This window comes from Myxine glutinosa, chromosome 7 (genome assembly GCF_964187855.1).
Source record: "Myxine glutinosa chromosome 7, kmMyxGlut1.1, whole genome shotgun sequence".
Lineage (NCBI taxonomy): Eukaryota > Metazoa > Chordata > Myxini > Myxiniformes > Myxinidae > Myxine > Myxine glutinosa.
The window spans coordinates 45,020,911-45,046,755 of NC_136267.1; the positions used below are offsets into that span (position 1 = coordinate 45,020,911).

At 44.9% G+C, this 25,845-nt stretch overlaps 2 protein-coding genes across 13 annotated transcripts in view; one reads left to right on the top strand and one right to left on the bottom strand.

Annotated features, from left to right (window-relative positions):
* The window catches only part of DNAAF3 (dynein axonemal assembly factor 3), a 66,491-nt gene extending 48,739 nt beyond the window's left edge, over window positions 1–17,752 (top strand). For all 5 annotated transcript variants that reach the window (XM_078781613.1, XM_078781615.1, XM_078781616.1 and 2 more), the window contains 2 exons: window positions 3,183–3,257; window positions 16,160–17,752. In XM_078781613.1, coding sequence (XP_078637739.1) covers window positions 3,183–3,257; window positions 16,160–16,301 — 217 coding nt within the window. In that variant the 3' untranslated portion in view covers window positions 16,302–17,752. The remainder of the gene's footprint in view (window positions 1–3,182; window positions 3,258–16,159) is intronic.
* Window positions 16,921–25,845, bottom strand: part of CSDE1 (cold shock domain containing E1) — a 63,690-nt gene continuing 54,765 nt past the window's right edge. For all 8 annotated transcript variants that reach the window (XM_078781612.1, XM_078781608.1, XM_078781611.1 and 5 more), the window contains 9 exons: window positions 25,626–25,805; window positions 25,247–25,354; window positions 24,878–25,068; window positions 23,855–23,967; window positions 20,623–20,742; window positions 20,266–20,453; window positions 18,560–18,723; window positions 18,310–18,442; window positions 16,921–18,199 (listed from right to left, as the gene is read on the bottom strand). In XM_078781612.1, the coding sequence (XP_078637738.1) occupies window positions 18,155–18,199; window positions 18,310–18,442; window positions 18,560–18,723; window positions 20,266–20,453; window positions 20,623–20,742; window positions 23,855–23,967; window positions 24,878–25,068; window positions 25,247–25,354; window positions 25,626–25,805 (1,242 nt within the window). In that variant the 3' untranslated portion in view covers window positions 16,921–18,154. The remainder of the gene's footprint in view (window positions 18,200–18,309; window positions 18,443–18,559; window positions 18,724–20,265; window positions 20,454–20,622; window positions 20,743–23,854; window positions 23,968–24,877; window positions 25,069–25,246; window positions 25,355–25,625; window positions 25,806–25,845) is intronic.

The following is a 25,845-nucleotide window of genomic DNA, read 5'->3' on the forward strand; positions in this document are numbered from 1 at the left end:
TGGATATCGAAATTCCATGACGTCATCCAGCACGGGAAACACTTATTTTGACTGGGCCAAGAAATAAATGGTTGAGTTGGAAGTAAATTTCGATGCTGCAAGCAGAGATGTGTAAGCTGGTGATGATGTCTGAAGTTTGGCAGCAATGCACTTTAGGACAGACAGACAGACACTGACCTTTTTTTTTTTTTGTATACAGAATCGAGGCTCGTCAACGAGCTACCATTTATCACAAAAAAAAATCAAACAAACAAAATATATAAAAAGAGGGAGCGGTAGACAAGATGGGGAGAGAAGAGGAAGCACACAAATACAACATTTGAGAGCAGGGACATCGGGAGATGTGTGGGAGGGAGAGGGCTTGGGGGGAGGAGGCGTGGGAGGGGGGGGGGGGTGGTGGGAGAAGTATAAAACACAAGGACACCAAGGACTTCCAGGACAGAACTTGGTATTTCAAAAAAGTGGATTTTGGGGTGAAATTAGCGGGGGTAGAAAAGATCAAGGTTTTGGATGGGGGAAGATAAGAGATGGTGGTGAACAGCTGTTTTAAAGACCTGGAGGGAGGAGTGGGATTGAAGAGAGTGTGGGAGTTTGTTGCAGAGGCGGGAGAAAAGAGGAATGAAGGAGTGAAGGTGAGCAGAGAGTATTGATTTTGGCAGTTTAATCATAAGAGGGTTGCAGGCAGATCTTGTGCGACCTGTAGGAATATTTGGGGGACAGCCCAGAGAGACCTGGGGGGGGGGGGGCAAGGCCGGAGAGGAGTCGGTAGAAGACGGAAAGACCACCAACCTGCCTGCGGTGAGTGAGTGAAAGGCCCTCGGAGTCAGCTTCATCGCGGGAGATTCCAATGATTCTGAACGCTTTGGTTTCAACAGCGTGAAGACGAGCTAGGTGTGAGGCAGGAGCACCAGCCCAGAGCGGAGAGCAGTATTCCATCGAACTGCGGATGAAAGACTTGTATGTGGTGGGGAGCTCAGGTGTGCCAAGGAAGGACTTCGTACGACGGAGGATGCCCAGTCGGCGACTGGCTTTGGAGGCCAGATTTGAAATGTGGTTTTCCCAGGAAAGATCATGGCAGAAAGTGAGACCCAAAAGCTTGAGTGACAGAACTTCTTGGAGAGGATTATTCAGAAAGTGGATGGGAGGGTTGTCCAGTCGGTCTTTTCGGAGAGACATCGTAAGAGTGTGAGATTTGTCAGGATTGAAAGACATGTTCCACTTGTTTGCCCAGTCTGTGATTTTGTCCAGGTCTGCAGAGAGTGAGGAGGCTGCAGACTGCCGATCTGAGGGATGAAGAATGGAGCGACAGAGAGTAGAGGTTTTTTTTGTTTTTTTTTAAAATACTGAATCGAGGCTCGTGAAAGAGCTAACATTCATTTCACAAACAAATCAACCAGACAAACAAAATATATAAAAGGAGGGAGCGGAAGACAAGATGGGTAGAGAAGGGGAAGCACACAAACACAACATTTGAGAGCAGGGAGATGTGTGGGAGGGAGGAGGCGTGGGAAGGGGGGGGGGGGGGGGAGTCATCAGCAAAGAGATAGAGAGGATTTTCAAGAGAGTCAGAGAGATCAATGATGAAGACCGGAAAAAGAACAGGGCCCAGAACATTGCCTTGGGGAACTCCAGCCTGAACAGGAAGAGGAGATGAGAGAAACCCATTCAGGGCCACACGTTGACTACGACTAGAGAGGAAGTCCGCCAGCCATGCGTGGAGATTTCCATGGATACCAAAGGAGGAGAGTTTGGTGAGCAGAGCGGGGTGCCAGACCGTATCGAAGGCACGTGATATGTCAAGGGAGACAGCTCTAATTTCCTGTTTGGCATTGAGGACCTCCATCCATTGTTGAGAAAGCAGAAGCAGCATGTCCAGAGTCGAGTGACCTGGTCTGAAACCAAATTGATGATCAGAGATCATGCCATTGGAGAAGAGGAAAGATTTCATATCTGAAGCAATGATGGATTCCATGACTTTGCTGATAATTGGGAGAAGGCTGATTGGTCTGTAGTTGCTGGGATCTGTTTTTGCACATTTTTTGTGCAAAGCGGTGATGTTGGCTGATTTCCAAGCAGATGGCAGTTGACCTTGAGCAAAAGAGAGGGTGAAGAGAACAGAGAGAGGGAGTGAAAGAGCGGAAGAACAGGATTTTAGGACTCGTGGGCTGATGCCGTCAGGTCCAGTTGCAGAATCGGAGTCGAGGGTTGACAAACTTTTCCACCTTGTCAGGAGGAAAGGACACAGAGTCCAGGAGCAGCTGGGTACGACTGGGTACGGTGGGTACAGAGAGGGATGGGTTTGGGACACAAGATTTAGAGGCAAACACAGAGTTGAGGCATTCAGCTTTTTCACGTGCGGAGTCAGCTGTGTAGTCGTTTGAGGTGAGGGAGGGGATGGAGGGGGAACAAACACCAGAAACAGATTTGACCAGACGCCACCAGGATTTGGAAGAGGGAGACAGATAAGAGAGTTCGGTCTTGAGAACGGAGAGATATCGTTTCCTGGTTCTCCTGAGGGTGGACACACACCTGTTTCAGGCTTTGTGGAAGGAAATGAGATTTCCTTCCGTTGGATTTGCTTTCTAGGAGACGAAGGCAAGTTGTTTCTGGGCAACAGCCTCACCACAAGATTCTGTGTTTCATGGACGGGAGGAAGGGTATGACAACTGAAGACGAGATGGGATAAATCTGTGCATGAGAGAGAGCAATTTACTTTGGATGAATTCCCAGGATGAGTTGATGTCAGAGGCGGTAGAGATGGGAGACCAGTCCAGATGATTGATGGCTGCTTGAAGACCGTGCCAGTTGGCCTGAGTGAAATGCCAGACTCGTCGACGCTGAGGAGGCTCTCTGAGAATGGTCAGAGAGATTTCCACTTTAACAAGCACATGATCAGATGAGCCGATTGGAGCAGAAGAAGAGCAGCAGACATTTTCAGGGAAGTTAGTCATAACCAAGTCCAGAAGAGAAGATGCTCCGTTGACTGAGATCCGGGGTCGGGAAATTGACAGATTGTGTCAGTCCCAGTGAGTCGCAGAAGTCCTTTGCTGAGGAGCCATGGCTGGTGAGAGAGGTATAGATAACTTTTGTTTATATAGATAACTTTACTTCATGAAATCTTTGGAAAGCGTGTTTCATGTCATGCTCCTTTGCTCTTGTTTACCCCTTGTTCGCTTTTACAGCATGGTTCATCATCTCACTCCAAACGTGCGAAGAGTGTGCGCCAAAAAAGCTGTGCTGTTTGTAGAAACAACCAAGTAAGTTTTGTCATATTTACAAATGAAAATCTTTCACCAATATAACACACTAGAAGAAGTACCCGGCATTGCCGGGCGGGGGAGGGGAGGGGAGGGGGGAGGGGGGGCGAGGGGAACGGGGGGGAGGGGAGAAGAGGAGGGGAGGGGAGAAGAGGGGGAGGGGGAGAGGGGAGAAGAGGGGGGGATGGGAGGGGGTGAGGGGAGAAGAGGGGGGGGGGGGTGGGGAGGGTGAGGGATGGGAGCGGGAGGGGGTGGGAGGGGGAGGGGGGAGGAGGGGAGGTGGGAGGGGGAGGGGGGAGAAGAGGGGGGATGGGGAGGGTGAGGGATGGGAGGGGGAGAGGGGAGAAGAGGGGGGGATGGGGAGGATGAGGGATGGGAGGGGGTGGGAGGATGAGGGATGGGAGGGGTGGGAGAAGGGGGGAGGGGTGGGAGAAGGGGGGAGGGGGCAGGGGGGAGGGGGAAAAGGGAGGGGGAGGGGGAAAAGGGAGGGGGGAGGAGGAAAAGGGAGGGGGAGGGGGAAAAGGGAGGGGGGAGGGGGAAAAGGGAGGGGGGAGGGGAAAAGGGAGGGGGAGGGGGAAGGGGAGGGCCAGTCAACAATGACGTTGCAGTTCTCATGGTTGGAGAGCAGCACAACAATCGCGACATCATCCTGCATCTTTGCAAGAGCACGAAGCGGTTTCGGAGACTCACCGATCCTGTGACCCACGCCCTCCAGTACCGGCGTTGCCGGGCGGGGGAAGGGAGACCCGTACATTCGCCCTCTCGACTCAAGCTCACTTAGACAAAAGCCTCGCACAAATTACACCGTGAAGGCCCAATGGTCATGTCTATGCCGCAAATCAAATACGTGTAGTGTAGCAGCATAGCAAACCTGTTGTGCATTTTGTGATACAAGCACCAAATTTGGCACAAATGTACAGTAATATGTTGCGAACATTTTCAGATATTGGGCCACTTGAAATTCCGTAATTTTTTTTTTCAAATTTTTTCAAATTTCGTAATTTCAAATTTTTCGGGTGACACCGTCACAATTTCGGTCTTCGAGGCCGGCCGATATAGTGGGGCGGCTTAGCCCAAATATTCAAAAGAATTGTGCATTTTGTGATACAAGCACCAAATTTGGCACAAATGTACATTAATATGTTGCGAACATTGTGTGGTCAGCAATGAAGACGAGAGTCTGAATTACATGTATGCAAAAGACCTTGTGAACCAGTGAAGCAAATACACGGGTAAGCATGAATTAAATCTAGGGCATGATATAATTTCCATGATGTTTACCTCTACACTCAATGGTGGAAGGAGGTAATGTTTTGATCCCAGCTTGTCTGTATGTCTGTTTGTCTGTTAGTCCACAAAATTCCAGACAAAGCTTGTAGTAGTGGTAGTTGTAGTGGTAGTGGTGATAACAGAAATTGTTATATAGAACTGAACTTATATTATTATTATATGCAGAAAATAACTTCATTTCTATATGCCCTGCAGTGGACAGGTTAATTGCTTTATGCACTGAAGGGGTCACCCTGGTGTGCACTGCTGTGTTCTGCCTCACTGAGTTGTTCAGGTATGATGTACTCAGCACAAGCTTCCGGTCGGCCCGGAGGTGGGGGTGCGGGGCCTGTCACGGAACGTCAAAACAAACGGCCTGCCGGGGCCGCCCAAAAGTCGGGCGTGAGGGGCGCGTCCACTAATGGAACGCCTCTCGCTTCCCAGATCGAGGGCCACGTGGTCAGGAGATCCTCGTCCCTTCCGGTCACACTTTGCCTATCGGCCGGCCTCGAAGACCGAAATTGTGACGGTGTCACCCGAAAAATTTGAAATTACGAAATTTGAAAAAATTTGAAAAAAAAAATTACGGAATTTCAAGTGGCCCAATATCTGAAAATGTTCGCAACATATTAATGTACATTTGTGCCAAATTTGGTGCTTGTATCACAAAATGCACAATTCTTTTGAATATTTGGGCTAAGCCGCCCCACTAGTGAGTGAGTCGGGCGCACTGAATTGAAAATATATAGAACGCTCATACTCCGTGAAAATTGAAGCCGCCGTGTCGCCATCTTGGTCAGCACGACTCGACCAACTCGCTTCGCGGATCTCGTTTGTTTTGAACGTGTCCCAGATTTTAAAAGCCAGACAACTGTTAAAATGCCATTTTGTGCGGCAATAAACTGCTCCAATCGGTTACGGAAGGGTTGTGGAAAGAGGTTTCACAGCTGTTTCAAAGACATTAATTACTTAATTAAAATTTAAAAGACGAATTCGTATTCGAAATCGAAAGGGGAAAGGGGAAATCCTTCGTATTCGAATTCGTAAACACGAAATATGAATTAAAATTTAATTCATATCGCACAAAATCGACACAAAACATGATCGCATAAAGGTGAAAAATCTCAATCGCTTTTCGCCCTGAATTACGTGCAAACGTGTGACGGGATGGAACATCACGTGATCGCTCTGAGCGAATCAGTCTAGCGGCGGGGATGGAACATCACGTGATCGCTCTGAGCGAATCAGCGAGCTGTTCTGGCACTGGCTGAGATTAGCGGGTACTTCGCTGAAATGCGCTGAGGTAAATATGAATAAAAAATATGGATCTCGTCAAATATGGTCTCAGCCATGTTCGTCCCAGGCTCAATGGCCATGTCTATGCCAAATATCAAGCACGTGAGCCTCTCCGTTTCGGAGTCTATCGGTAACATTACACACACACACACAAACTGTGTTTTATATATATACTGAAACGCAAAAGAAACTTACCACCTTTGAAACCTTTAAATATCAACAATAACACTGCGTGTAGTAAATGTGTGAACTTATTTGTGGACAATGGTGTCCTCACTGTCAGACAAAACGGTCACGGATGGTCACTTGAACCTTCAATGGTCACTTCATAGCACAGCTGTTGAACAGCCGTTTTGACTGTCAGTGATTAGCCAAGGGGTACGGGATGATTTTAATGAGCTGCACGTGATGTCTTGATATTGGCTTTAAAAAGGCCAGTGCAAAATGGGCATTTTGACCGAAACATTTGACCATTTTGACCAACTTCAAAAAGACCGAAAACGCAAAAGAAACTTACCACTTGTTTGAAATGTAATAAAATTGTAACAGTTCAAAATAAAACAAACCAACAATTGCTAATTGAAACATTGGCATTTTATTGATGACATGTCAAGTTTTTGACCAAGATACACCATCTCATCAGTTTGTTCTACAGTACAGAACAGCACAGGGTGCAATGTCAGTCCCCTTTCAATAGCGTGTGTGGCCACCATTGTTTTTGACACAGGCAGTGCATCGTCGGCGTATACTGCCTACCAGTCTTTGGATGGATTGCTGCTGGATTCTGTCCCACTCAGTCCTCAATGTCTGAAGCAGCTCTGCCCGTGTCCTGGCCCTGCTAACTACGCGTCTCCCAAGCTCATCCCACAGGTGCTCCATGTGAATCAGGTCAGGGGAGAGTGCAGGCCACTGCATGGTGTTGATGTTCTCGCCTTGGAGAAATGCAGTGGTAAAGCGAGCAGCATGGGGACGAGCGTTGTCATGCTGAAAGTTTCTCAGTTCTGGGTATTTAAAGGTTTCAAAGGTGGTAAGTTTCTTTTGCGTTTTCGGTCCTTTTGAAGTTGGTCAAAATGGTCAAATTTTTCGGTCAAAATGCCCATTTTGCACTGGCCTTTTAAAAGCCAATATCAAGACATCACGTGCAGCTCATTAAAATCATCCCGTACCCCTTGGCTAATCACTGACAGTGAAAACGGCTGTTCAACAGCTGTGCTATGAAGTGACCATTGAAGGTTCAAGTGACCATCCGTGACCGTTTTGTCTGACAGTGAGGACACTATTGTCCACAAATAAGTTCACACATTTACTACACGCAGTGTTATTGTTGATATTTAAAGGTTTCAAAGGTGGTAAGTTTCTTTTGCGTTTTCGGTCTTTTTGAAGTTGGTCAAAATGGTCAAATTTTTCAGTCAAAATGCCCATTTTGCACTGGCCTTTTTAAAGGCAATATCAGGACATCACGTGCAGCTCATTAAAATCATCCCGTACCCCTTGGCTAATCACTGACAGTCAAAACGGCTGTTCAACAGCTGTGCTATGAAGTGACCATTGAAGGTTCAAGTGACCATCCGTGACCGTTTTGTCTGACAGTGAGGACACTATTGTCCACAAATAAGTTCACACATTTACTACACGCAGTGTTATTGTTGATATTTAAAGGTTTCAAAGGTGGTAAGTTTCTTTTGCGTTTCAGTATATAAATAGATTAACGATTCTCAAGATTATATTATCTACAAAATATAATGCGCAATTGACCAAATAAACAATTAATTGATCATAAAACACTTTTCATTTGAAAGTAGAAAAAAAAGATGTCAAGAAAAACGAATTGGAAAAATGCGATTTTAGAGATTTTATAAACTGGAATTGATGATGGTGTGTAACTTAAAAAAAAAAGGCAGTTATTTCACAGTTGTTCATAGTGTAAAGGTCGTTAGAGATCAAATATTTAATTTTAGAATGAAACTATATGTTTCTTTATTTAAAGGTGAAATTAATAACAAGTAAGTTCAGTACAAGACTGGCGAAGGCAGGTGAGCAACGTTTTACCTGCTAAATTTACATTAAAATCATATTCACAAAGCACAAGTTACCAATCATCTTTTCAGCGGGAGTAATGCATTCACTCGTGTCCGTGTGTGTGTGTGTTCGTGTGTTTGTGAACAAGATATCTGGAAAAGTTCTGAACGGATTTGGATGAAAGTTGGTGAGATGATTGCCCTTGGGATAAGGAAGAATTGATTAGTTTTTGGTGAAGCTCAAGTTATTATTCCGGATCCAGGAATTTTTTTTGGGAAAGATTTTTTCTGTTTTACTGCATTAAAGCTTTTATTCTTATTACTCTAGTAGCTCATGGTGGTTGAGTATGCACTTTATTGTACAGACCTAAACTCTTCAGGAATCCACTAATTGAAGGTCCAGGAACAATATTTGGTTGGTAACACATTTGCCACTGACGGCGAAATAGCTGAAATGGCCATACCCCTTTTTGGGCCACGCCCCCTTTTTTGCCGTGACTGTATCTACAGAACCGTTGGACCTAGGAGGTTGCCCGACCACTCAAAATTTGCGCAATGGCCACATTATGGGGGGTCAGTAATACATTTTCATATCCAAAAGTCAATGGTTTTTAAGATAATTGCCAAAAACCGATTTCAACATGTTACGAACTACAATTGTATGATACCACCAAGGCCACAACATTATATGACACTTATACCTTTTGCATCATCCTATTTTGGAATTTACTTATTTGGATTTCTACACTTTTCGCCTTTACTACAGCCACAAAACGTGACACATTTAATGTTCCTGTCTCTGCAAGTGCACGTTTTGGTACTCATACATGCTCTTGGGCATTTGCATGGAGGAGGCAGGTCATCGGGCCTGCACGATACTGGCAGTATCACTGGTGTTATGCCAACGTCCGTTGCTTCATACCCATACTGGAGTGGATCTGGTTTGGTGACGGCAGGAGTTGGGGCTTGCAACCACATCTTACACTGAAGAAATGCTCGCTTTATGTGTTCTCGTAGCGTTGATGAACAGCACACAAGCTGGTTGAAGTCCAGTTCTTTCTTGGAGTTGTGGTACTGCTCCCATCGATATTCATCGAAAGTGGAACAGTCGGTCTTCTTTAATCCAGACACAAGGAACTTTTCAGCATTGCTTGTTATCTGTGGTGACAGTTCTTCTACACCAAACCCTTCCAGTAGGGAGAGATCGATGGATGCTTTCAGGCCAGACAGCTTTGGACCCACCTTGCTGGTACTGTCGCAACCGCTGAGAGCATGAATGGCTGGGAGACACGACACCAAACCGTTGTCCAGTTGATCAACCAACATGTGGACTGGTACAGTTTTCTTTGTTTTCCGGTTACCAAGCTTCACGTACAGCTTTTGTAGTTGCCAGGTTGTGTTGAAGTGGAAGATGAGGTTGACAAAGACATCTGTGTCAGGCGAGTCGACCAAGACTGATTGAACCCCGTGTTTCACAACACCATCATTAATATGGAACATGATTCTGTCGTCGGCTTCTTCTTGGTTGCTTGAGAGCTCTGCGATCTGTGTTTCAGTGCCAGCTAACAGTTTCCTGCATTCACCCCCATATACTCCTCCAAAGAATATTTCCTTGTCCGACTCGACATTCTGCAGCATCCACTTGAAGACATACTCCTGCAACCGAACTTTGTTCAACATTGAGCTCCAGAACATATCAAGATCGACAGGGAGTTTCTGATTGTCAGACCCAATGGTGATTGTGATTTGTTCTGAGGAACTTCGCTGTGCCCGTTCCATTTGCTTGATTGATGATTTTTGATAAACATCAAAAATAATGTCTATTCTTGTGGACACGGAGCCTGTAGCAAGAATCCTGTTAGAAAGACTCTCAGCCAATTCCCCGAATGTGTGAAGGCCCATCTTTTTCATCGGTAGTTTACGCACAAGTGCCATGAAGTCCACTATTGTCATCTGAGCGTCACTCTTTACATTCCTCGTCTCCTGTGGAAGGCGACTGACAAGTTCCCTGGCTAAGGAGGCTTTATCGGGCTTCTTCAATTTGATGCCATCTTTACATTCAGTGGTGAGGAACTGGGATGTGCTGGTCAATTCATACTTCAGGAGTTCTAGCATGCTGTACCCTCTTTCTCTAGCATAGTCAATGTACCTAACCGTTTCCGCTGCATCCTTTTTCGCCATCGATTTCTTCGCTGTGAACGGAGTAGAAGTACGTTTCACGAAAACAGTCTTGCGGTTGGTAGGGATTGTATCATGTAGGTGCTTCTCCTTATCCTGAAATCTGGTCTCAACAAACTCTTCATAACTCTTCTCACCAATTTCCAGGCATTCAAGTAATCCGTCGACAACCTCCTGGGGAATGTCAGCTCCAGTAGAGATGTTCTGAAGTCTGATTCCAGCGTCGAACGGATTGTTGATGGATTTTATGTAATCCAGAAGGGCCTTTGCACGAACATGGCCAATCTTCGTAGAACTTGGATTGAACTCATGGTGTAGGCTCAGCTCACTGTCATCTTTGTCTCCCAAGTTGCACCATTCCAGCAGCTGTGCCACATGAAGATCTTTCTCATGCTTTAGGAGATTCCATAAGGCTACTGCTTCTTTCTGTCTGGTCATCCCAATGATACCTCCAGCAACCTTGGCGGGTTTATTGTAACACTTCTCGAGTGCCATGTCAAATCCTACTGCACTGCCTTGTCGGGTAGTGTGGTACATCACCCATCCACCATCTGTAAAGCATCTGTAGATACCCGGGAACTTCCTTTGTAGGTCCAGGCAATCTTCAAGGAACAGCGTACCCCATCTGCTATAGTTTGTCCGGCCAAACTTGCTTCTCGGTGCGACGCCATGTTGTTTTATGGGATACCGCTGCCTGCATGCAGGCTCAACGACAAAACACCCATGACCGGAATTTCTAGCCATGTCTAGACTCTAGTCTAGACTCTAGACTAAATTCTAGTCTAGACTCTAGTCTAGACTCTAGTCTTGACTCTAGTCTAGACTCTAGTCTAGTCTAGACTCTTCAGGAATCAAGTAATTGAACAATAGGAACAGGAACAGGAACAATTACGAATAATATTGTAGTTCGTAACATGTTGAAATCGGTTTTTGGCAATTATCTTAAAAACCATTGACTTTTGGATATGAAAATGTATTACTGACCCCCCATAATGTGGCCATTGCGCAAATTTTGAGTGGTCGGGCAACCTCCTAGGTCCAACGGTTCTGTAGATACAGTCACGGCAAAAAAGGGGGCGTGGCCCAAAAAGGGGTGTGGCCATTTCAGCTATTTCGCCGTCAGTGGCAAATGTGTTACCAACCAAATATTGTTCCTGGACCTTCAATTAGTGGATTCCTGAAGAGTTTAGGTCTGTACAATAAAGTGCATACTCAACCACCATGAGCTACTCTAGTATATTCTTAAATGATGTTTTTCTCCTCTAATTCCGAGATATATCAAAAAAAATTATCTGACAGTCAGGGCCTACTTTCTTTTTCATTTATTGTTTTGTGGAGAGGGGATGTTAAACAAAACGTATTATTCCAACTAAACCCACCGCGGGAGTATGCGCTCTACTGAGTGGCGTTCTAGTTTTGTTTGCTATTTATTGATTAAAATCCGATCATATAATTAAATGAACTAGAACGACACTCAGAGCCAATTACTACACATGCTTAACAGTTTACATTTTGTATCCCAACCCTGGTGTTGGGCTAGCGGCTAGGGTGCCGGCTTAGGATCCTAGGATCCTGGGTTCGCAATCCCGGTCGATCGCTGAATTAACGCCAGGGGGGTTGACTCAGCCTGTCATCCTTCCGAGGTCGGCTAATTGAGTACCAGCTCACTGGTAATTCCCTGTTTGTCGTTAAAGGCGGCAAAAAGGGTTGGTGTCAGGAAGGGCATCCGGCCGTAAAACATTGCTTCAAAAAGGGGACCAAAAAACAACAACAACCACGGTTCCCGAAAAAGGCCAACCCCCGCTTTGCGGGGAAAAATGGCCTCTAAAGGTGGTTATTTTTTTATTTTATCCCACTGATAGGCTGGATCCATGCCTGAATCAAAATCTAATCGGCTTGTTCGTCACTTAAAAAACGAATCCACCCAGTTTTGACATAAATCATCCACAACTTTTTGAAATATCATGTTATATATCGTATTTGGCCCCATCTCTCAATGGTGAAGAATCACCAAAAACATTTAAAAAAAACTCTTGTACCCAGATTCGGATCTTCACCAAAATCAAACTGATTCGTCCTCGTCACAAACCTAACTTGTCCACCAAACGTTCTTCCAGATCCGTCCACAACATTTTGAGATATCATGCCACATATCGTTTTAGCCCCATCACTCAATAGTGACGGATCACTTAAAAAATTATTGGACTCGTATCGAGATCCGGATCTTCATCAGACTCTAATCAATTCGTCCTTGTTACACACCCAAACTGTCCACCAAGTTTCGTCCTAATTCGTCCATAACTTTTGTAAGATATTACATCTCTTATTTAAGATAATAGACATCGTTTTTCATCCTATCTCTCAATGGTGAAGAATCACTTCAATTCTAGTATCCGGATTCGGATCTGCATCAAAATCTAATCATTTCATCCTTGTCACACACCCAACCTCTCCATCAAATTTCGTCTGAATCTGTCAACAACTTTTTGAGAATTCCTGTTCACAGACAACCAACCAGACAAATATCCAGGCAGACAGGGGTGAAAACATAACCTCCATCCACCTTTGATGGCAGAGGTATAGATGTCAAGACAAACGGTTAAAAATAAAACATCCAATGCACAGTGCACAACATTGTGATAAAATCATTAGGCTTCCTGTCGCTCCCGTAATACAAAAAAAAACACAACTAGAAAGGCACTCTTTGACGTTGACCGATATGCCTCTGTCCACATTGTTACATCATTATACATACAGTGCATTCAGAAAATATTCAGACCCCTTCAATTTTTTCACATTTTGTTATGTTGCAGCCTTATGCTGAAGTCGTTTAAATTCATTGTTTCCCTCATCAATCTACACTCAATACCCCATAATGACAAAGAGAAAACAGGATCTTAGAAAGTTTTGCAAATTTATTAAAAAGAAAAAACTGAAATATCACATTTACATAAGTATTCAGACCCTTTGCTATGACACTTGAAATTTAGCCCAGGCACCTCCCATTTCTCTTGATCATCTTTGAGATGTTTCTGCACCTTGATTGGAGTCCACCTGTGGTAAATTCAATTGATGGGAAATGATTTGGAAAGGCACACACCTGTCTATATAAGGTCTCACAGCTGACGATGCATACACAACAACAACAACAACAACATGCATTTTAAGGCCATTTTCCCTGCAAGAGCGGGGGTTAGCCTTGCGGTCCCCATGACAATCTTCTCCATCTTGCCCTATTTTCTGCATCTCTCCTTGTTAACCCCCTTGCCCGCATTTCTTCTTCGACCATCTTTAGCCAAGTCTTTCTCGGTCTTTCCCGTCCTCTACTTCCTTCTACATTCATTTCCATCACTCTTCTCAACCAGTCACTTTCATCCTTCCTCAACACATGACCAAACCATGTCAACCTGTTTCTCTTCACAGCATCAATCACAGGCTCTATTCCCATCATCTTTCGCAATTCATCATTTGTCTTCCTCAGGCGTCAGGAAGGGCATCCGGCCATAAAAACATTGCCTCAAACAGGGAACCATGATTGTCATGGGGCCCGCAAGGCTAACCCCCGCTCTCGCGGGGGAAAATGGCCTTAAAACGATCATTCATATATTCATTCATTCTCTGAACGATACTCCACACATGCACCGAACCATTCGCATTTCCACCCTTTCCAGCCTTCGTTGCTGCTCTACGTTCATTACACATGTCTCGCTCCCATAAATCATAACACTTCTCACACATGCAGCATACACCTTTCCCTTCAGCTTCAACGACACTCCCCTCCTCGTCAGAGCTCAGAGACAGGATTGTGTCGAGGCACAGATCTGGGCTTTATGGCAGAGTGGCCAGACAGAAGCCAAACAGTTCAATCTTGGTTTCATCAGACCACAGAATCTTGTTTCTCAGTCTGAGAGTCCTTTAGGTGCTTTTTTGCAAACTTTAAGCAGGCTTTCATGTGTCTTTCACTGAGGAGAGGCTTCCGTCTGGCCACTCTGCCATAAAGCCCAGATCGGTGGAGTGTTTTGCAGTGATGGTTGTCCTTCTGGAAGTTTCTCCCATCACACAGGATCTCTGGAGCTCAGCCAGAGTGACCATCGGGTTCTTGGTCACCTCTCTTACCAAGGCCCTTCTCCCCCCGATTGCTATGTTTGGCTGGGCGGCCAGCTCTAGGAAGAGTCCTGGTTGTTCCAAACTTCTTCCATTTAAGAATTATGGAGGCCACTGTGCTCTTGCGACGATCCAATTGGCTAACCCCCGCTCTAGCAGGGAAAATGGCCTTTAAAATGCATGTTGTTGTTGTTGTATTGTGCTCTTGCGAACCTTCAATGCAGCAGAACTTTTTTTGTAGGCTTCTCCAGATCTGTGCCTCGACACAATCCTGTCTCTGAGCTCTGCAGGCAGTTCCTTCGACCTCATGGCTTGGTTTTTGCTCTGATATGCATTGTCAGCTGTGAGACCTTATATAGACAGGTGTGTGCCTTTCCAAATCATGTCCATTCAATTGAATTTACCACAGGTGGACTCCAATCAAGGTGTAGAAACATCTCAAAGATGATCAAGAGAAATGGGAAGCACCTGAGATAAATTTCAAGTGTCATAGCAAAAGGGTCTGAATACTTATGTCAATGTGACATTTCAGTTTTTTCTTTTTAATAAATTTGCAAAACTTTCTAAAATCCTGTTTTCTCTTTGTCATTATTGGGTATTGAGTGTAGATTGATGAGGGAAAAAAATGAATTTAAACGATTTCAGCATAAGGCTGCAACATAACAAAATGTGAAAAAAGTGAAGGGGTCTGAATACTTTCTGAATGCACTGTACATGTACCAAGTTTGATTTAAATCCCTTCAACGGTTCTCAAGTATAACATTTTTACCTGACATGACCTCTGACGTAGAAATCTAATCAGTTCATAATCGAATCATAATATATACTTTCACCAAGTTTGGTCAAAATCCCATCACTGGTTCACAAGTTAGCGCAGTAACAGAATTTTAACCCAATGGGACCTCTGAGCCCATAATCAAATGCATTAATCTATACATCATTATACATACTTGTAACAAGTTTGACCTGGATACCTTCAGCTGTTCTTCAGTTATCGCGGTGCCGAAAACCTATCACAGATGAACGGATAGCCCAAAAACATGCCTCCGGTGACTTTCTTGGTAACTGTTCAAACTAACATTTATTATTCTATGGCAGCAGGAACCCTCGGAAGGAGCACACAAAATGATATATAATAATATTTCGCGAAGTAATATCGATATTATAAAAGGAGCCGTGTCTGTTTGTTGCGTTACAATTTGAAAACGGATTAACGGATGTCAATAAATCCAACTACGGTGGATTCGGGTAACTCCCTGGAGTTTGTAATCCCCCCCCCCCCTCCCCAATATATATATTTTTATGGGTACATGGACATGCGTGTCAAAACTGCAAATGGCAACACTTTGGTTATCCCTGCACGGAGAACAGCATCTCCCAGGAATCCTTTTTTAAATTTATTTCCCCCATAGATTAGCCATCGCAGCAAGGATTGGTATTTCCGTCAGCGAAGCGACAGGTCTTATATTCCAGTAAAAAAAAAAATAAAGTACACGGAGGGAGCACACAAAATGACACATAGTAATATTTTGCAAAATAATATACAAATATAAAAGTACACAGAGGGAGCACACAAAATAACATAGTAATATTTCGCAAAATAATATACAAATATAAAAGTACACAGAGGGAGCACACAAACAACAACAGCAACAACAACGATGTGATGAAATAAAATTGGTTTCTCGTGTTTCACTTCGGTTTACATCCTTCATGAGATTCACAGATTGACATGCCATGTTTGTGAAGTACAACATGCTGCCTTTTGATTAAATCCGCTAGTTAAGTGACGGGTAGACATGCCTCATCTTTATAAAAAGATCCCTCCATATCTAATTGCAGCATTTAATACAACACCAACATCACTGTACTTCCTCTTCATATGATTGGCATCTTCACCTTATAAACAACTTCTATCCAATTTATTTTCTGTTAAGCCAGCTATACAAAAATTTGAAATGTTGAATGTTTGTGCAGAACGAGTTGCGTTGTCTGCTCCAGCAGTTCAGTCTTTGTATGAATTTGTTTGGTGTGCAGGTTTTTGCTAGATGTGAGGGCTGAAACGAGCCTGTTGTTCGCAAAGCGTGTCGAGGAGCTTACCACAGCGGCTGGATTCCACAGGGTGGGAGCAGCAGCATGGGAGAAAGAGAGCTTGATGGAGTTCATCGCGATTAGATAAGTTCATCAAAGTACTGGAATGTGAATGTAGGTTTGTGCACGGAAAAGTGGATTAGGAAAACAAACCCAAAAACATGTTTATACGAGAGATGTATAATTGTAGTTGATGAATGAACTCTAAGCAGTTAATTTATGTCCAGAATTAAAATGCAAAAGTGTTTGAGGAGATTCAAGGTTTTGTTTGAAAAAGAGATAAACTGTCAAAACAACCAAGGTCCAGCTTTAGACCTTGGAATTTCACGAGAAAAACTATCTGCATTCCTTTCAGGTCAATCATTAGGAACAGAAGTAAAGGTAGATTGCATTTGTGAAGGGAGCTGTGGGTTCCTGGAAACTGACCGAGTCCGAGAAGAATGATCACGTTATCTGATAGTCAACAAAAACCCAGCCGGCTCACTAATAACTTCAGAGTAGGCCGGATGTTTGTCTTGCCTGCCCTGGCATGCATACATATATGAGTGGTACACATAGCAGTTGCTGGGAATTTCAAAATGCTGCCTTCACCCGTACGTTTGGGCTCTTTCCCTGCTCCACCGGTCATTGAGCGAGGATGGCAACGGCCGCAGGACCGCGATGATTAAACTTGACAGAAAACCGATTTGAGCACCGAGACACGTAGATTCCTGTTGCTTGTTTATTTCACTTGTTGCATGTTTACAACGGCGCACACCAGCTTGCTGGATTCACCCCTCCATTAGCTCCACTGCCCATCTCAAAGGAAGGAAGAAATAAAGGAAAAACGGGAAAGCTAACGCGGCATGCACTAAACAATACTCAAACTGCCGTCACACTGGCCACGCGGCGGAGAAGTGCACGAGGAGACCTTGCGCAGTTTGCATGAGCACATTTTCAGTCGTGACAATTCCTCAAGAATACTGAGAAATATTGATCCTCAATTCCTATCAACCTACTTGCTCACCATATAAACTTTCCTGTGGCCACAAAATGCAAAAATAAAGCTTTCAACAAGATTTGAATGTCAGGCAAAGTAGGAGAATGCAACAAGATCAACAAGCAACTCAATGTCCCGTCACTGCGTTTAACACTGATGCGTTTAAAGTTGATTGGCAACAAAGAGGGGCTCGAGTCAGCAGTTAAAGCAACTTCTGCAATTTTAAAAACAAAAACTTCCCTCTTACAGGCAAGTCCGTTTTTTTTTCCAAATGAAAAACACACGATTCATTTTGACCAAACCACACGTTGGAAGGAGAGGAGGGGGTGAGGTGGGAGAGAAGATTTCAAAGCAATTGTAATTTTGCCATCAGAATAATTCTATTTTCTCAAGAAAACTCAAACCCTTGGGGTTCAAGGCAAGGGTATCCAAGATCCAAAATGAGGCAAATCATATTGATCAACCCTCATTTTTTACGTGAAGTAATTTCAAGATGCTAGAAGAAGAATCAGGTACCACGGTCATGTCATGCATGTTAGGTATGCAGCAAAAAAGAGCAAGACCTGCACCAAAAGCTCGAGGTCAAAAGGGCTTTGGTTTCAGGCAGTGAAAGATCGGGGAAACGTTTTCAGGTCAGGTCCTCAAACAACACGGATTCCAGACACAAGGATTCCTAGTTTTGAGAGGATCACAACAGCGAGCAAGGAACAAAAGGTGAGCTAAAACTTTGTCTTGTGCAGAAGCTGGTTTCAATTTTGCATGATCCCGTATGGTTGTGAGCCGACAAGGAAGAAATTTTTGTTTTGCAATCCACCCCGCCCCATCTTCCCAGTCAGTGCCAATGACCACTTGTCTTATTTAATAACAAAACCAAACATACGAAAAGTGTCAAAGTCAATGAGATTGGAATGAGATCAAATCGGGGACAGGACCAAAGATGAGCCCAATAACGAAGAAGATTCTCAGTCAGAGCGATCTTGCAAAAGTTGCCGTTCCACTGTGAAGCCCTGCAAGAGATTAGGGGCAGGAAGGTGGTATTGTCAACTTTTTTTCGGTAACAGAGCACACAATCAATCATAAAAACATGGCTGCATGACTCGTTGGCACGGTAACTTACTCGCGTGCCATCGGGGCCACGGGGATTTCGGGTGATGACAAGCCGAGGAGCGTGGGAATCGTCCAGAGTGAGGCTGCGCAGGCGGTTAACCAAACGTTCGGGACGAGGTGCCGGAGCCACATTTGCTGCCTCACTGCGTGAGAAAATGGGAAGAAGAGATATTCTAGGAAAGGAAGACCAGTGGTAAACAGAATGCACCATAGAAACGACAGAACAGGTCCAATAGTCACACAAGTAAATCTGTACGTACTTTATGCGACGGATGGAGCATGCGCTGGCCTTTCCAGACTTGGGATTCTGCACGACAGAGAACTCTACCTCGTCGCCCGGCTGTAGCTCGAACCCACCTTGCACTTCGCTCTGGTGGAAAAACAGCTTCTTGCCTTCGGAAACTTCAAATGCCAGGAAACCAAACTGGAGGAAGGCAAGAGCGCAGAAAACGAGGATAAACTAAAGTGTGAAGAACATAAAATGGTCGACAAGGGTGTGGAAGGAAGTATGGTCCGAATTGCCCGATCATTTATGTTGTCAAACTCGACTAAATTGGCATATATCACCCACAATAGAAGAACGCACAGTGAAAATAGCTCTCGGTGCCTTAAATAGACGGACATTTCAACCAGAATTTGAATAGGACTAAAAGTACAGGTCAGGTTTGAAACAAAATAAATTGCACCGAGTAAATTCGTTGTCATAAAGGGACCATTTATATATTATGTACACACCTGGGGTAGGAGGTTGGGGTTGGGGTGTGGGAAAGGTGCATCGGTGAGGACAATAGCAAAAAAACAACAAAACAAAAAAACAGAAAAATTGAACAAAGCTTGGATGGTAGTGATTGTGAGAAGCAGGGGGTAAGAATATAAAGAAGGCTTGGAGGAGACAGGGGTAATGGAAAGGAAGAAATGTATCGTGCTTTGAGAGGAGGTGGGAAGTGGGGGGCTAAAATTCAACCTTTTTGCGTACATAAAAATAGATTGTGCAAAATAATACGACAAGGTTGTTCGGAGACAGGCTGGCAGGATAGTCTAATGGTACGCACACTCGCCTCAAAGCCGTCTAACCTGGGTTTGAATCCCAACACAGCTTTAAAGTCATCCTGGTGTTTCACAGGCAGGGCGATTCATCAATGCGTGTGCCGTCCATCCGATGGACCGATGGACGGACGTTAAACAGGCGTCCCGCCTGCCAGCATTCGTTGGTGAATGTTAAAGATCCCATGGTGTCTTTCGTAGAGTAGGCGAGCTACTACCGGCACCCCAAACAAATTCCAATCAGTTTCCCATCGCAGTCAGTTTACAGACAACCTTTCCATGCTTTGCCCTCCCAAAGTTTCTGCAGGGCGGACGCAGTCCACCATCAACTCTCTTTTGGTAAAACTCCCAAAATCCAGAATCACTGCTCTCCCCCACTCATTCATTCCTCTTTGTCCCCACCTGTAAAAGCAACTTCCACATTATTTTCAAACTCATTCCTCCCTCCAAGTCTTCCTGAGAGTTTGTTTCTGTATCGATCCTGTCCACCCCATGCATCCTCCCCTACCCCTCCATCCCTTATATGTCCAAGTATCCCTCTATTTTTTATTTATTTCCCCTATTATCCCTATCTCTATTTATTTCTCCCTCAACCCTGCTGTTGGTGTTTCCACTCTCTTTCTACTATTCCATTGGTTCTGTTGTGCCCTGAGTTCTAGCTCTTCCACGAGCCCGAGGACAAAAACAAAAAGAAACATCTGTCGACTGAAAAGTTCTAACGGGCAGTTGAAGGAAGTAACTGTTTCCTGCAGAAACAGGGTGGAATACCAATTCCCATCTGTAATAAAAGGGCTAAACACCAACAGACAGAGCATCATAATAAAGATTATTCCAAATAAGAATATTGATCTGTGGGGTTTACAATAATCACCCAAAATCTTCAATATCCCTCAGCATTATGGAATTGTCATTCGGATCTCACCTCACCCTTGACCGAATCTACGAGTGCCTTCTCCACTGTTCGCATTGGTGTGATGTTTGTGGCCATCGTTACGCCGCCGCTCGCTGTCGTACATAGCTGCAGCTTTACACTCTCACCTCGCTGCACAATGTCGGCACGTGTGGCCAGCCCCAGCACGCCATATGGAAACTTTTCACCCTTAAGGGATCCTGAGAAACAACGCAGGCATCATCCATTACTGAAGCTTGAGAGAAAAAAAAAAGAAAAAAGAAAAGACAACAAAAAAGCTAAAGGCTTCAGCTTGAATTGCAATGAAAGAACCCCCAGGTTTTGTGTCGAAATCCACGAGCTAATAAGACCAACACGACTTCTCCTCACCATCCTCCGTGATCTCAATTAGGCCTTGATACTCCGACTGCTGAGGATCGACGCTTCGCAAGGGTCGGACAACACGACCCAGATATATTGTGGGTGCCACTTCATCATGGGGTACACTGGCTGAGGGGAGAGTTGGGAGAAGAGGGTGAAAGCAAGGAATAATTTAATAAAGCATTCCATCATTTTGCTCTGTCAAAATAGATGGCAATTGTAAAAACAAAGAAAAATCTCACTGACATTTTGTGTCCCACCGAGAGGCCGGATATGCATATGGACCTCATTCAAAATATACAGTCATGCGTCGCTTTACGTCCGTCCAAACAACGTCCGATCGCTTATACGTCCGTGGCCCATAAAAATAATAAGAAAATAATGGGGATAAAAAAAACCCGTTCAGACAACGGGACGTAGGTGGCCTTAGAGCGGGCGCGCTCACGCATGCATCACTTGTTCTTAACCAAAATAGATTGTGCTGCCAGGCGTATGATGATACAGTGCAGTAACTATATATCCATAATGTGTTTTGATAGATATAAGAAATGCCTATGTTACTAGTTTATGTTATTTGGCTATTATGGTGTACAGTACTTTTAATTTGATTTCCTTACTTATGAAATAAAAAGTTTACAAACTGTATAACAGTCAGTGTATGCTTGGTTTTGCCTCGTCGGCAGCTCCGCAGCATCATCAGCATCCAGTCTCGATTACCCCCGCGTATCGTGAGCTTTATTCCATTGTCTTTTCATTTGATTGAATTAAAATCAATCCACCCTAAAGTTAATCATGGGTCCCAAACACAGCGCAACCAGCCCTAGTGGTAGCAGCAGCAAGAAACAACGCAAGAGCATTGATTTGGAGGAGAAGCAGAAAATAATAAGACAGCGTGTGGGCGGCAAATCTGTGAATGCTATCGCACGTGATTTCGGCATGTCGCACTCACGATACGTGCGACAAGGTTGTTCGCACTCACGACGATAATGAAAAACGGAGAGGATTCTTCAAGCGGTAAAAGGATCGGCTTCAATGAAGGCAACACGATTGACCAAGTTTCGAGAGGGGCCGATATCGAATATGGAAAAGATGCTGATAACCAGGATTGAAGACTAGACTCAAAAGCGAGTCCCACTCAGCACGCTAACCATCACGGCCAAAGCAAAAATTTGTTCGAGATGTTGAAGCAACAAGCAGGAGCCGACTACGACAAAGAGGTTTCCACAAGCTCTGGCTGGTTCAAGCGCTTCAAACGTCGCTATGGGCTTCATAACATGAAAGTCAGCGGCGGATTCTGTAGCAGCAGCGGATTTCATCGATACCTTGGACAAGCTTATCTTCGAGGGAGGATATTGGCCCCTGCAAATAATTTATATGGACGAAACCTTGTATTGGAAGAGGATGCCCAAAAGGTCATTCATACACAAGGTCATTCATACACATCATTCATACTGTATGTATTGTTGCGGATATGGGATTTACATCCATCCATATCCGCTTGTAAATATTCCCCTATTTCCTCAATACTTCCCAACTATCCCCAATCCCCCATTCCCTAGTCCCATTTCCTGTAAACAACACTCTGTAGACCCGACCTCCCCCTATTTCCCCCATTAAATGTCGCATCCAGGTCCACCGCATCTCACGTAGACAACTATAGGACATCTTGCTAGTTATTCTTAGTCTATGTCAGTTAAGGACTCGTTTCCATTAATTCTGACTCTTCGTTGCACCAGAATGTGATTGTATGGCACCGTTAGGAAGTTTAGGACCTCCCAATACCTCCCCGCAGCTCTTCCTCACGGTACAACAACAACAACAACAGCGGCGGCGGCGCGGGGAGTGTGCGTCCTCACTCCGGCTTGGTTGGTAGGGGGGTGTTGGGAGGGCACCAAGCCTTTCCAACGAGCCGCCATCGCCCATGTGCTCGACGGGGTTACCAAGTAGGGGCTCGCTGTCAGCTCCTTGTCAGGGGCGGAGCCCGGTAACCCCCGCACCCAATAGAAGCGGCGGACCGATCCCATCTGGGGCGGAGCCAACGAGCCGAGGGCGTGTCACTCCCCGCTGAGCATGCGCAGGAAGAGGGAGGTGACGTCAGATGCGCCCTCAGCTTGGAGAGAGAAGGACGCCACCTCCGAGCGCTGTGACACCTCCCCGCATCTCTGGACTGGACCGTGCTTGATTCTGTCCCTGAGCCAAGGTGCACCTTGTGCTATCGACTGCCTGTCCTTCCCTGCCATCAATCCCTGTGTAAGTCAGTCTTGTTCCGTTTGTCTGTGGTCTGTCTGGGATAGATAAGAGTGTGTCTAAGTGCCTATCTCTTCTGTGTCTTTACCTCATTACCTTGTAATCTACCCCTTTTCTCCCCCACTAATTATATCCTCCTCCGGAGGTCTTGAGAACTGTACCCCTTGCGTCGTTTCATTTATCCCAGTCGTTGTGTCCTTTCCATCATTGAGGTAGCGTAGCGCGATTTGGCCAACGTTCAAGTGGAATCGGGTGAGTTGGGGGTAATCGGGTAAACTGTGCGAACACGGCGGCCATTCCGCTCGGCCCATCATAACATCGGAAGCCGTGTCCGTAACAGTATATTATACCTGTATTTTTTTACTACAATATATTAGCTAATGCAGACATTATGTTATTTTATTAGCCTTCTTAACCTCTGTTTCATTAGTTGTGTACGTTATCTAGTGAATTTAGTCAATATTGTACAGTACAAGTACACTGCAATATTCCACATACACGTAAGTATAAATACAAAGTTCACAATGTGATGTTCGGACAACGTCAAATTCGGTTAACGTCACGTTTCCAAGAACGTATCTCAGACGTTAAGCGACGCATGACTAATTGCTTGCTCTTGTCGTCCAACCAACTCATCCACCAAGTTTAGACTGAATCCGTTCACAGTTTTTTTGAGATATCGTGCTATATATCATTTTTATCCCCATCACTCAATGTTGAAGAATCACTTTAAAAATTCTAGTATCCAGATTCGGATCTTCACCAAAATCGAATCAATTCGTCCTTGTCACACACGCAACCTGTCCACCAAGTTTCGTCTGAATCCGTCCAGAACATTTTGGGATATCCTGCTCATAGACCGACAGACAAACAGGGTGAAAACATAACCTCCATCCACTGTCGCTGGTGGAGTTAACAAATGACTAAGGAAGGAAGTTCAGCTTCAAAGGAACTGAAGTGCCACTTGGACGGTTCCTGAGTGGAGTCGGCTCACCTGGGTTCATGAATGCAACCCTCTCTGCACTGATCTTGTTTCCCTTCGGTTTGCCAAGCGAGAATTCCACGGCATCACCAAGTTCCAACGCAGACACATCACCAGAGAACTCACTGGGCCACGACAGACAGAATTTACAACTTTTGAAAGGAAAAGCAATAATCGTACTAAAGTTCAAAACGAATGTGGTGTTTCTCTTTAATTCAGAACAAAACAACCATGTGAAATGAAAAGCAAAATAAAGGAAGATTTGCAAGGAATAACACTGGGGAGTAGGGAGAGGAACTGAAATAAATAAAAAAACGTGATGAAAGGTAGTAAGGAGTTCCACACAAGATTGCTCCTCCACAGCATGCAATTTAAGTTCTCAGTCAAGGTTCTCACGCCGCCGAGCATGGCCACAAAATCATGTGCGACAAGACCGAGTGGTCGTGAAGTTAATGCAAAGTGGGTCCTTCTGAAGCCTCTCAAAAAGGTAGAAACAAGAGGATGGCCCAGAGATTGTAGGATGGGAGTGGTCTCGAGATTGTGAGATGGGAGTGGTCCCGAGATTGTGGGATGGGCGTGGTCTCAAGATTGTGGGATGGGAGTTGTCTCGAGATTGTGGGATGGGAGTTGTCTCGAGATTGTGGGATGGGAGTTGTCTCGAGATTGTGGGATGGGAGTGGTCCCGAGATTGTGGGATGGGAGTGGTCTCGAGATTGTGCAATGGGAGTGGTCTCGAGATTGTGGGATGGGAGTGCTCTGTAGATTGTGGGATGGGAGTTGTCTCGAGATTGTGGGATGGGAGTGGTCTCAAGATTGTGGAATGGGAGTGGTCCTGAGATTGTGGGATGGGAGTAGTCCCGAGATTGTGGGATGGGAGTGGTCAAGCACATCAGTTCAATCCTCATAACTGCTTGTTCACAAATCCAAACAAAATATGGCCTACAAGTGCATGAAAGGTAAAGATGAACAAAAACAACACAAAGAGTAGTTTTGCATGCACGGACACTCACACCAGCACTGATTTAATTTTTGCACCTGTAGTGGAAGAAGATCTCCTGAGTATGTTGTGCATTCTCAATGAAACCAAAGGTGTCCTTGAGTGTTGCAATGAAACCCATTTGGCGCCCACCAGAATAACGGCGACCACCAGCTTCCCGACCCAACACCCTCACCCCCACAGCACTGCGCTGCCCACTACGCTTCATCTCCACCAAGCTGAACTCTACCTGCATAACAAACACACCAGGTACACCCAGGCTACTACCACACAGGAGGAAATCTCTATGTCTCTCATCTGCGACGGATTAAGAGTCACATCACACATCAAGGAAATTAACCCTTAATCCGTCCATCACCCGGAAATCCCTTTGTTGTTGTTTAATAACAGGTGGGCACCAGGCTCACCTTATCACCACATTTGGGAATGATTCTGCTCTCAATATCCTTCAAGTGAAATGTAATGCTCTTCTGCTCATTGTCTTCATCGAATAAGATTACCCCCAGCTCAGAATCCTTTGAGGAAAAAGAAAAAAGGTAAACAATAAAAGGAAGAGTAAACAAACATCTCAATTCGACATCTTCATCAGCAAGTCACACACAAGTCTCCACATCAGGCATACCATAAGTAGCTCCATACCCATATTCAAAACAAAGGTCTTAATGCCCTGAAGGTGACATAATTTAGAGATAACAATTGAATACGTCATCACACTCGAGTGCTTACTGGTGGATACAGTGCAACACATCACTGGAACGGATCCACAATGGAACACAGACTACGAACCTTCTCCTTTCCTCGACCGGGGCTGGAGCCTCCCTGTGCAGAATTCAAGCCACTGGGTCCCACTGCCTCATGCTCAACAATCCCCACACACCGAGATTCCAACACCGTGCTGAACACCACTGAGCCACGAGGCAAACGGACGATGCGAATCGCGTGGTTCCGCTGTGGGAGCAATGCATCCTGGGAGAAAAAGTTCAAACCAAGAAATTGAGGATCCCAG